The 12,886-nt window shown below is 37.1% G+C and overlaps 1 protein-coding gene across 3 annotated transcripts in view; it reads left to right on the top strand.

Annotated features, from left to right (window-relative positions):
• Positions 1-12,886, top strand: part of LOC124229527 (solute carrier family 22 member 9-like) — a 28,992-nt gene that overhangs the window by 9,569 nt on the left and 6,537 nt on the right. For 2 of the 3 annotated variants that reach the window (XM_046644770.1, XM_046644771.1), the window contains exons 3-5: positions 6,384-6,538; positions 6,641-6,809; positions 8,081-8,204. In XM_046644770.1, the coding sequence (XP_046500726.1) occupies positions 6,384-6,538; positions 6,641-6,809; positions 8,081-8,204 (448 nt within the window). The remainder of the gene's footprint in view (positions 1-6,383; positions 6,539-6,640; positions 6,810-8,080; positions 8,205-12,886) is intronic. The other variant, XM_046644772.1, reaches the window with a different exon arrangement.

Genomic DNA, 12,886 nt, shown 5'->3' with positions numbered 1-12,886 from the left:
ATAAAACTGCAGGAAGATAGCATAAGAGACAATCTAGGTAACCTTGAGTTTGATGATGACTTCTTAGATACAACACCAAAGGTATAGTCCATGAAAGAAGAAAATTATAAGCTGGACTTCATTAAAATCAAATTTTCTGCTCTACAAAAGACACTGTCAAGAGAATGAAGAGACAAACCACAGACTGGGAAAAAATATTTCCAAAAAATATATCTGATAAAGAATTTTTAGGTAAAAAATACAAACTCAACAATAAAAAAACCCAAAACAAATAGCCCGATTAAAAAAGAGGCCAAAGACCTTAATAGAGACCTCATCAAAGAAGATATATGGATGGCGATGAAACACACGAAAAGATCCTCCACCTCATATGTCATCACAGAAATGCAAATTAAAAGAGCTATGAGACACTGCCACATACCTATTGGAAAGGTCAAAATCCAGAATGCTGAAAGCACCAAATGTTGAGAATGTGGAGCAACAAGAACTCTAATTCATTGCTGTAGGGAATGCAAAATGGTGTAGCTACTTTAGAAGACAGTTTAGTGGTTTCTTACAATACTAAACCTACTCTTATGAAATGATCTAGCAGTTATGCTTCTTGGTATTTACCCAAAGTAAAAGAGTTGAAAAGTGATGTGCACACAAAAACCTGCACATGGATGTTTATAGCAGCTTTATTTATAATTGACAAAGCTTGGAAGCAACCGAGATGTCCTTCAGTAGGTGAATGGATACATAAACTGTGGTTCTTCAGACAATGGAATATTATTCAGCGCTAAAAAGAAATGAGCTATCAAGCCATGAAAAGACATGGAGGAAATTTAAATTCGTGTTACAAAGTGAAAGAAGCCAATCAGAAAAGGCTACATACTGTACACTTCCAACTGTATGACATTTTAGAAAAGGCAAAACTAAGGAGTCAGTGAAAAGATCAGTGGATGCCGGGGGTTTGGGTGGAGGGTGGGAAGAATGAATAGGCACACATGGGAGATTTTTATGGCAGGGAAAATACTCTGTATTATACTATATTGGTGGATACATTATACATTATACATTTGTCCAAACCCATAGAATGTACAACACCAAGAGTTAACCCTAATGTAAACTATGGACTCTGGATTATTATGACATATCAGTGTAGGTTTGTCAGTTCAACAAATGGACCACTCTGGTGGGGGATATGGTAATGGGGGAGGTTATGCATGTGGGGGTGGACGGAAAGGAGGTGTATGGGAAACCTCTGTGTCTTCTGCTCAGTTTTGCTGTGAACCTAAAACTGCTCTAAAAAATAGTCTATTTAAAAAAGGATTCTCAAAGACATCGGCAAAGAAAATGCAAATATATTTTTTACATTTTTAACCTTTTGTTATTTTTCTGACCAAAAATGTGCCATGTAAAAATTAGAATATAGATAAAAATTTAAAATACATTTTAAATTGTCCTTAGTTCATACTCTATAAGACAACCAACCTGGATATTTCAAAAAGATAATATCATGAAAAAAAATAAGTGGAGTGATCATTCTAGATTTAAAAAGACTAATAAAACATAACAGAAAAATGCAATGTGTAAACCCCAACTATATCATGAATGGAATAAAGAAAAATAACAACTAGAAAGAGATTTTTTTGGACCTTTGTGGTAATTTGAATATGGTCTAATAGCTGATATGAAGGAATTATTGTTAGCATTCTTAGGTGTGATACCGGAATTGTAATAATATTGGAAACTATCCTTATTCTTAATACATCATGTTTAAAACTTTAGGAGGGACGTGTCATATGACTTCTAAATGCCTTTCAAATGATTCAACAACAACAAAACACAAAAAGAGTGTGTATGTTTTTGTCTATACAAAGAAATACCTACAATGCAGCAAAATGATATCTAGTGGTGAATCCAATTGAGGTTTTTACCAGGACTCACTACAGTATTCATTTAAATTGCCTTTCATATTTGAAAATTTTCAAAATAAAGGCATAAAGATACTTGCACCCCTACGTTCATTGCAGCATTATACACAATAGCCAAGACTTGGAAGCAACATAGGCACCCATCAAGGGACGAATGGATAAAGAGAATGTGGTATTTATACACGATGGACTACTACTCAGCCATAAGAAATGATGAAATCCGGCCATTTGTGACAACATGGATGGACCTTGAGGGTATTATGCTGAGTGAAATAAGTCAGAGGGAGAAAGTCAAATACCATATGATCTCAATCATAAATAGAAGATAAAAACGACAAAAAAACACATAGCATTGGAGATTGGATTGGTGGTTGCCATAGGGGAAGGGGGGAGAGGGGAGGGCAAAAGGGGTGATTAAGCTCACACATGAGTGGATGGACTATAATTAGTTTTAGGGTAGTGAGCATGATGTAATCTACACAGAATTCGAAATATGATGTACATCCAAAAATAAATAAATTAATTAATTAAAATTAAAAACAAGATAAGAGTGGTTGGGAATAAATCCACCCACTGCGAGCCAACATTAACATCATTTTGATATATCTAGATACATCGCAAATACACGTTTTAAGTAAAATTGGGATATGTGTGATATGTGTATAATTGTATAACCTCTTTTGACACATTCATTTACAGATATATATTACATTTTCTTTTCAAGTAAAATATTTTTTCAAATAAATTTGGTAACATATATAAAAAGAAATAAACACAAACCTTCTCTAGTTATCTTTTTTAAACATCATTATAATCACAGCATTATTGTATTAATCAAGGTAATCGGTTGCAGTAAAAAAAATCCAGAATCATAATTGGTTACCTGAATAAGAGAATGATTCTCACTGATGTCATAACTTGGTGTCAATCAAGGAGCCATCCAGGCTCCCATCTTCTAGGCAATGAATCAGGAAACAGCTCCTTCCATTAGGTGACTTTTTCATCAACAAGTTCTTTGTTTCCAGCCATGTTGTCAAATGGAATGTGTAGAATCAAAATAAATCTTATATGGACTGGCCTGAAAGTGGCCTATGTCACTTCTGTCCACAGTCCATGGTCAACTCAAAGATATATAGACCCTACTTAATTATAAGACTGGGAAGGACAGTCTTCCTCTGTGTCCAGAAAAAAAGAGAAGGAATGGTGAGCATCTAGCCAGCAAAAATTAATAATGAAACAAATAGACAATCAATAAGAAAACAGAGAATTTGAACAATACTAAGGACCAAATGGACCTAACAGACACGTGCAGAACATTAATCCAACAGCAGGAAAACACACATTCTTCTCAAGTGCACATGGAACATTTTCTAGGATAGACTATATGTTAGGCCACAAAACAAGTCTTAGAAAATTCAAGAAGATTGAAAGCATCTTCTCTGACCACAATGGTGTGAAACTAGAAATCAAAACAGGAGAAAAACTGGAAAACTCACAAATACACGGAAAATAAGCAATACTCTCCCAAACAACCAATGGGTCAAAGAAGAAATTAAAGGGGAAATAAAAAGTTTCTTGAGAGAAATGAAAATGGAAACACAACATAGTAAAATTTATGGGATGCAACAAAAGCAGTTCTAAGAGAGAAGTTCATAGTAATAAATGCCTACATTAAGAAACAAGAAAGATTTCAAATAAAAAACCTAAGTCAATGCCTCAAGGGACTAGAAAAAGAAAAAAATTAAGCACAAACTTAGCAGAAGGAAGGAAATAATAAATGAACTAGAGAACAGGAAAGCAATAAAAAAATTAACAAAATTAAGCATTGGTTCTTTGAAAAGATAAACAAAATTGACATACCTTTAGCTACAGTAACCAAGGGAAAAACGAGAGGGCCAAAATCAACAAAATTTTAAATGAAAGAGGAAACATTACAACTGATACCACAGAAATACATGAGCGCACTATAAACAGCCGTACGCCAAAAACTGGACAAAAAAGATGAAATGGAAAAATTCCTAGAACAAAACAACCTACCCAGACTGAATCAGGAAGAAATAGAAAATCTGAACAGATCAATTATTAGTAAGGAGATTGAATCAGTAATCAATACTCTATGAACAAAGAAAACCCCAGAACCAGGTGGCTTCTCTGCTGATTTTACGAAACATTTAAAGAAAAATTAACACCAATGCTTTTCACACTCTTCCAGAGAACCAAAGAGGAGGGAAATTTCTAAAGTCATTTTATGAGGCCAGCATTACCCTGATACCAAAACTAGAAAAGAACAATACAAGAAAAGAAAACTAGAGGAGTGACATCAGCCTCATGGCAGTGTGAGTTCTTCCCTTTGTCTCTCCCCTCTAAGGTGTAAGCAGTAGGACATCTACCGGCCAACAAAGGACTCCCTACAGAGCACATCAGAATGTCTGAGAGATCCATGCATCTGTATGTCTGAAGGTAGGTGGTCTGGACCTCCAGGAGGCAGGGGAACCAGAGGAGCAGCCCCTCCTTCTCCAGTGGTGATGGTGATCCAAAATGCAGAGCACCCTGGCAGTGGCAGTAGTGCTCTGACCTGAGGTTCAAAAATTGCAATGACATCAGAGACCAGAGGCTGCAGGAGCAGCAAGAACACACATGGCTTACCCTTTGCCCTCCCTTAGTACTCGCAGGGGGCGCTCACCATCTGAGGCTTCAGTACGCACAGCAGTGCTGATGGCCCAGCTCCCTCCCTCTTCCCCAGAGGTAGCAAACCAAAATGTGGAAACCCCTAGCAGAGGCAATGGTCTCCTGATCTGAGGTTTCAGAAAGCACACCAGCACTGGAGGTAGAGTCTGTAGGAGCAGTAGCAGCACTCATGGCTGAGCCCCTCCCACTCTCCCAGCAGAGGCAGGTAACACTTGAGACATGAGGCTTCACAAACCACAGCAGAATCTATGACTCGGCCCCCAGCTTTGGCACCAGTGACAGCAGCCCTACCAGCAGCAGGTGATGTATACAAGACCCTGGGTCCCCGGCAGTGGTTGCAACACCTGTTAGCACAGCCCCCCAGCAGTGGTGCTGTCAGCACAACCAGATAACCCAGGAGAAGCAGTAACCCAAGTGGTGCATGGGAAAGCAGCACCTGAACCCAGGGAGAACCCAAAGAAAGCCAGTAGGGGAACATAAGGCCCAAGAGATCCCAGAAGCAGTGAGGTGCTCACAGCCTGGTGACTCAGGTGGCAACACCCGAGAATGAAGCCACATCATAAGCAGCAAGGCATATGCAGAACAAGGAGGGTACTGATTGCCTGGGGCACAAGCAGTGATGGGTGGGAAGTGCAGAATCTCAGATACAACCAGAAGCATATCAGAATCAAAGTAACCAAAGCCTTACCCAAGTAAGAAAGGTGTGTACTACCACACATGCACTGGCAGAGGATCAACTCATCAAGCACCGTGAATAATTGCAGCAGCAACATGGTAGAACAGAAAGAAAATGACAACTCTCCAGAAACCCAACTTGAAGTCACAGAAGATTGCAATCTAACTGATGGAGAATTCCAAACAGCTGTCATGAAGAAACTCAATGAGTACAAGAAAACTCAAAAAGTTCAAAGAGCTCAGGAGTAAAACTATTGAAAATGGAGTACTTCACGAAAGAGATTGAAGTTCTAAGAAAAAAAAATCTGGAGATGAAGAATACAATTAATGAATTGAAAAATAAACTAAAAGGCATTGGAAATAGAGCAGACCATGTGGAAAAGAGAATTAGTGAGCTCAAAGATAGAAATCTAGAAATGATTCAGGTGGAAGAGCAGAGAGAAATAAGATTTTTTAAAAGTGAAGAAATTCTATGAGAAGTATCCAAATCAACTGGAAAGGCAAGATAGGAATAATAAGAATACACATTTTTCTTGGGTGCACATGGAATATTCTCTGGCATAGATCATAGCTTAGGTCACAAAAAAACTCTTAGAAAATTTAAGAAGATTGAAATCATATCAAGTATCTGTTCTGACCAAAATGGTATGAAACTGGAAATCAATAACAGAAGGAGACTTTTCACATAACTTTAGCCTTAGCCTGCAAGACCCTAGAGTCCCAAGTAGAGATTAAGATCCATTGCATTCTAGACACTACACAGACTTTCTACCATGCTAAATGAATGTCGTAGTACAAGGAATATTTATGATCTATTAATATTTCCAGTATTGCAGCCTGTCTTATTTTGTTCCAATTGGTGTCAAAGATCTACTGGTAAAAGATTAGATAAGAAGCTTTTTTGTACTTAGTATCTGTTTACAAACAGGGAGAGCTGCTTCTGAGAGGATCTACTGATGATTATCTGTTGATTCTTTAAGGCATTAAGTGCAAAGTTTCACCTGTGAAAACGTTCCCTAAATTTCAAAATGTGCCTCCTATTTCACATTTACTTTTACAATAGGTTGTTTTTGTTCTCTAATCTAACACCTACCTGTTTCTCAGGTTCGGCAGGAGGTTAATACTCAGCTGGTGTTTGCTCCAGTTAGCCATTGCTGACACCTGTGCAGCCTTTGCTCCCACCTTCCTCATTTACTGCGCACTACGCTTCTTGGCTGGCCTTTCTCTCATAAGCATCCTGGTAAATAGTAATATGCTCAGTAAGTCAACACTTTTGATCGTGTACATTTTCCAAGCCTTGACTTTGATTTTGACATTCCACTTTTGTGTAAAGTCAATATCTCGTTTGTGTTTTCTTTCAGTTGTAGAATGGACATTGGCCCGATTCCAAGCATTGGGAATGACACTGACAGGTTGTTCCTATAGTGTTGGACAGATAATATTAGGAGGACTGGCTTATGCCATTAGAGACTGGCGCACCCTCCAGCTGGTGTTTTCTGTGCCCGTATTTGTCATCCTTCTGTCTTCAAGGTATAAGCTCTCTCTCGGTTTTAGAGGATCCTGGAATGAAAGATGCATGCAACCAGGACACATGGATCTTTTTGGTCCTTGGTCAATATTTGAGCTTGTGCTCTACTAATCTGTGTAATTCCAGAAGCTGAGCAATCAGGGTTGGCAGATAACATCGTGGACATTAAATTAAATTTGAATTTCAGATAAACAACACATATTTTTGTATAATAACATAGCAAATGTTATATGGCATATAGTTACACTGAAAATTATTCATGGTTTGTGTGAAATTTCTATTTATCTGAGAGTTCTGTATTTTTATGTGCTAGGAGGATAAAATACAGAATGCCTCATTGAATTCAAATTTTGGATAAATAGCAAATAATATTTTAGCATAAGTATGTCCCAAATATTGCATAAATACTGCATAAAACATAGTTATACTAAAAAGTGATTTGCTGTTTATTTGAATACAAATTTAACTAGGCACAGGGAATTTTTAGTTTACAAAATTGGCACTTCTCCTGAATAAGAGGGGAGTCAACATGACTCCACGCCTGTGTTTCCAGCAGACGAAGTGTTTTCGTACTTATGGTACCGGAGAAGGTAAATTTATTTTCTGGCCTAAACGAACTGTGGTACTTATTAGATAGGATGGAAAGGCACCTGCAGGAAAGGAAAAACTTCCTTCTAAGCCTCTTAGATTCTCTGGATGGCTTAAGAACTAAACTGACATAAGACATCAACAGGAGAAACACACACAAATTTATTTACTGTTTTTACATGTACACATGAGTCTTCAGAGGGAAAACAAAGATTCAAAAAGCCATTGGGTCCAAAGACTTATATACATTTTTACACAAACAAAAAAACCTTGGAGACGTGACAAGACAAAGTAGCTTGGGCATGGGGCATTATTTTGTGGGACAATTACTAGGAAATATGTGGGGCAACTAAGAGAAAATAAGAGTTATTTTACTAAGTTTGTTTATACAAGTCCATTTCAGTGTCAACCCCTAGTCTCTGGTGATAAGAATGTTCTTCTCTTCCTGGCACTGGATGGGCATCTTTAACAAGGGAAATTTTAGGACCTACTTGTAGCTAGAAAGGGAGACTTCAGAGAGATCTTCCTGCATCTGCAGTTTCTCAAGTGCCTTCAGCTCAAAATTATCAATATGTTAAAGCAGCAAATTTTGAGTGGCATATTCCAAACTCCTGCACATCTCTGGACAAAGGTTACATGAAAAACGGGCAAGTGAGAGTTAACTGCACTTCTCCTCTTTCCTCAGGTGGCTGGCAGAGTCTGCTCGGTGGCTTATTATCACCAACAAACCTGAGGAGGCCTTAAATAAACTTAGAAAAGCAGCACACAGAAATGGAAGGAAGAATGTTGCAGACACCCTAACTCTGGAGGTGAGGAGGATGGGAGCTGGATATGGGATGTAGGGAAGATGTGACCTACATCTAGATTAGTCAATACCCATGAGAGGAATTGAAGGTAAGATCTCAGGAGTGGTTATGGGTCTTCTAACCTCACTGTCCTGGTTCTCAATGAGTGTCAACATCGTTTAGGTTAACCTAAGGAAAAGACATGCTGTTGATGAAGGTACTGGATACATATTTTACTCAATGGGGGCAGAGAGCACTGAATATTAACAATTATAAAGATTGTAGACTCACCAAGAAAAAAGAAAGAAGGCTCAAGTAAATGAAATCAGAAAAGAGAAAGGAGAAATTACAACAGATACAAGGAAATAAAAAGAACTGTAAGAGAAAACTATGAAAAACTTTATGCAAAAAATATTGGATAATCTAGAAGAAATGGATAAATTCTTAGACTTATACAACCTTCCAAAATTGAATCAAAAAGAATAGAGGATCTAAACAGATGGATCACCAGTAAGGAGATCAAAACAGTGATTAAAAACCTCCCAAAAAACAAAAGTCCAGGACCAGGTGGCTTCCTTGGCAAATTATACCAAATATTCACAGAAGATTTAATACCTATCCCTCTCACTCTTCCAAAAAATGAAGAGGAGGGGAGGCTTCCTAACTTAGTGTATGAGGAAAAACTTACCCTGACACCAAAACCAGACAAGAACAAAACCAAAAAAGAAAATTACAGGCCAATATCACTGATGAACATAGATGTGAAAATCATCAACAAAATATTAGTGAATTGAATACAAAAAATACATTAAAAGGATCATACGCCATGATCAAGTGGGATTTATTCCAGAGACACAAGGATAGTGCAAAATCTACGTTCGATGAACATTAACAAAAAGAAGAATAAAAAACACATGATCATCTCAATAGATGCAGAGAAAGTATTCAACAAGATACAGCATCTATTTATGATAAAAAATTCTAGATAAATGGGTATAAAAAGACAGTGTCTCAACTATCATAGAAAACCCTAAAGAAATCCACAAAAAACTATTAGAAATTATTGACAAAAACAATAACATTGCAGGGTACAAAAATCAATGTTCAAAAATCAGTTGCATTTCTATACACTAACAACGAAGTAGCAGAAAGGGAAATCAAAAATACAATTCCATTTACAATCACCACAAAAAGAATAGTATACCTAGGAATAAATTCAACCAAGGAGGTGAAAGACTGGTACCCTGAAACCTATAAAACCTTGTTGAAAGAAATCGAGGAACATGTGAAGAAGTGGAAAGATATTCCATGCTCATGTATTGGAAGAATTAACACACTGAAAACATCCATTCTTCCTAAATCAATCAACAGATTCAATGCAATTCCTATCAAAGTCCCAAAAACATTTTTCATGGAAATGGAACAAAGATCCTAAAATTTACATGGAACAAAATATCCCAAATAAATAGCCAAGGCAACCCTGAGAAGAAAGAACAAAGAGGGGAGGTATCACAATCCCTGATTTCAAAATATACTACAAAGCTATAGTAATCAAAAGACTCTGGTACCGGCAGAAAAACACACATGCACAGATGAATGGAACAGAATTGAGAGGCCAGACATAAACGTACACGTCTATGGTTAGCTAATTTTTGACAAAGGAGCCAAGAACTTACAATGGAGAAAGAAATTCTATTGAATAAAAGGTGTTTGGAAAACTGAAAAGCCACATGCAAAAGAATGAAAGCAGACCATTATCTTAGACAATACATAAAAATTAACTCAAAATGGATTAAAGACTTGAATGTAAGGCCTGAAACCATAAAACTCATAAAAGAAAATATAGCTGGTACGCTCTTTGACATGAGTTTTAGCACTATCTCTTTGAATATCATGTCTCCTCAGGCAAGGGAAACAAATGAAAAAATGAACAAGTGTGATTACATCCATCTAAAAACCTTCTTTGCAGCAAAGAAAATCATCAACAACAAAAAAAAGAAAACCCAACAATTGAGAGAGGATAGTCACAAATCATATATCTGATAACGGATTAATATCCAAAATATATAAAGACTCATACAACTCGACAACAGAAAAACAAACAGCCTAGTTAAAAAATAGGCAGAGGATCTGAACAGATATTTTCCCAAATAACATATACAGATGGCCGTGAGGCACAGGAAAAGATGTACAATACCACTAGTTATTAGGGAAATGCAAATCAAAACCATATTGAGATATTACCTCACACCTGTCAGAATGGCTATTATTAAAAAGATGAAAAGAGCTAGTATTGGTCAAGATGTGGAGAAAAGGGAACTCTCATATACTGCTGGTAGGAATGCAAACTGGTGCAGCCACTATGGAAAACAGTATGGAGATTTTTCAAAAAATCAAGAATAGAACTACCGTATGATCCAGTTATTCCACTTCTGGGTATTTATCCAAAAAACATGAAAACACTAATTTGAAAAGATATATGCATCCCCATGTTCATTGCGGCATTGTTCATAATGGCCGAGACTTGGAAACAATCTAAGTGCCCATCAAGGGAAGAATGGATAAAGATGTTGCATATATGAATATTATGGAGGACTACTCATCCATAAAAAAATGAAATCTTGCCATTTACAACCACATGGATGGACTTTGAGGGCATTATGCTAAGCAAAATAAGTCAGACAGAGAAAGCCAAATACCATATGATTTCACTGGAAGATAAAACAACAACAACAACAAACACATAGACACAGAGGACAGATTGGTGGTTACCAGAGGGAAAGGGGGAAGGGAGGAGGGCAAAAAGAGTAAAAGGGCACAAGGGTATGGTGATGGATGGCAATTAGACTTGGGTAGTGAATGTGGTGTAGTCTACAAAGAAGTCAAAATATAGTGATATACACCTGAAACTTACATAATGTTATACACCAAAGTTACCTCAAAAATTAAGTAAATGAAAATAATTATTTAAAAGAAGCTTGTATATTGGTCTCACCCTGTGTAAGAGAAAGTAATAAAAACTAATCCATTCCCTTCCAGTTAATGTTCTGATGGCCATTTTTCAGGACAGTAACACCAGTAGAAGGATTAGTGACCACGCGGAATAGAGGATAAGGAGGTTCTCCTATTTGTTCATTCACCCATTCACTTTCTTTCATGGTGTAGTTAGTAAGTGCCTACCTGTGGCCAGTTTTGTTCCATCCCTGGAAATATGGCAGTGACCACAAAAGTCCAAATCCACGTTGTGTGGAATTTGCATTCTCCTTATTACACGTTCCAAGAACATGACTGAGTGGGAATGCTTCAGAGAAGTCTTTCCTTTTCTTCTTTTCCATCCCAGGTATGGAAGGCAAATATTGCTGTGCATGATTAGTTAAATCATTCTTCATGTCATGCACATATATAAACTATTTATTGAAAAATTATGTAGTGCCAGGCATGATGCCGGTTCGTGAATATCGGAATCAATCCCAGCCTTCAAAGAGCTTTCACATTAATGTGAGAGAGAGAGAAATTCATAGACATTTTTAAGTTCAAAGGTTTACAGTGATAACAGAATGTAAAGAATTCTAACGGAGATAAGGAAAAAAAGTCCATCCTTCTTTTATTAATAAAGGAGAGGATTAGAAGCTTGCCACTCAAAAAGAAGGAATAAAACACTTCTGGAAACATGTACAATGGCACAACTGATGGAAGATATTATAGTCCTGGAAAAATCAGAGGTCCTTTAGAAGATTTCAGATAATGCTCCTGAGAATTCAGATCCCACTGAAGATGGCTGGAAGGAATCAGGTTTCCCCAGAGGTGAAGCATTACACAGACAATAGCACTGAGCGTTCCTGATATGATGGGGAGAACATTGGCTTGTGCCTTAAAAAAAAAAAAAAAAAAAAGGATGAAGGTGGACATTGAAATTTAGGTGGAGCTCTATGGCAGTTCAATACTGTGTCAATATATGCCTAAATTATACAAAATACTTTTGGACCAACTAACATCTCAGGAATTATCTTTGCTTCCACGCCCTTACCTAGTATTTTGCCTACCAGATTGGCCCAATCCAGAGAAGGAAACCTTAAATATTTACAAGGGTCAGGCAGATACAAAAGTAAGTGATACTGAAAGCAGGAAAAAGTGAGTGATACTGAAATCAGGAAAAAAACAATGCATAATCAAGGTGAATGGCAACTGACAATTACCTTACTGCCAGGTGGAAGAAAAAGAGCATGGCAAGAGCAGCAGTTAAAATGTGGTTTACACAAAGGATTCTCTTCATGAATGGGTAGCTAATACGCCTTCATTTGATTTTTTTTGTTCTGTAAAGATAATGCAGAAATTTGTGGTCTTAGTTTTGTTTTAACCTCCATCTGATTGATTGCCAAACACACCTGCTTCAGATAATTCTTCTAATGTAAAGCTGCTCCACTTTATATCAATACAAATCTGTTGATTACTCCAGATCTCTGGGAAGGGTGGCCTTTCATTTCTCTAAATTCCCTTCATCATGACATTTTCTCTAATGAGCTACATGGTATTGTTTCATTTATAAAGACGGGATGAGACTGGAGCTAAAATTATTCGAATAATTAAAAAGTCAATAACTGACTGAGCTGTGCTGGATGTAATTCCATACACACATTTGTGACCTGGTGTATGCCTTGGAAATCCTTGTGAGAGAGGTATTATTTTTTCTACTATTTCTTCTCCTG

Source organism: Equus quagga, chromosome 17 (genome assembly GCF_021613505.1).
Source record: "Equus quagga isolate Etosha38 chromosome 17, UCLA_HA_Equagga_1.0, whole genome shotgun sequence".
Taxonomy (NCBI): domain Eukaryota; kingdom Metazoa; phylum Chordata; class Mammalia; order Perissodactyla; family Equidae; genus Equus; species Equus quagga.
Note: the sequence above shows the minus strand (reverse complement) of the source record. Positions and strands in the feature narration are given on the sequence as shown.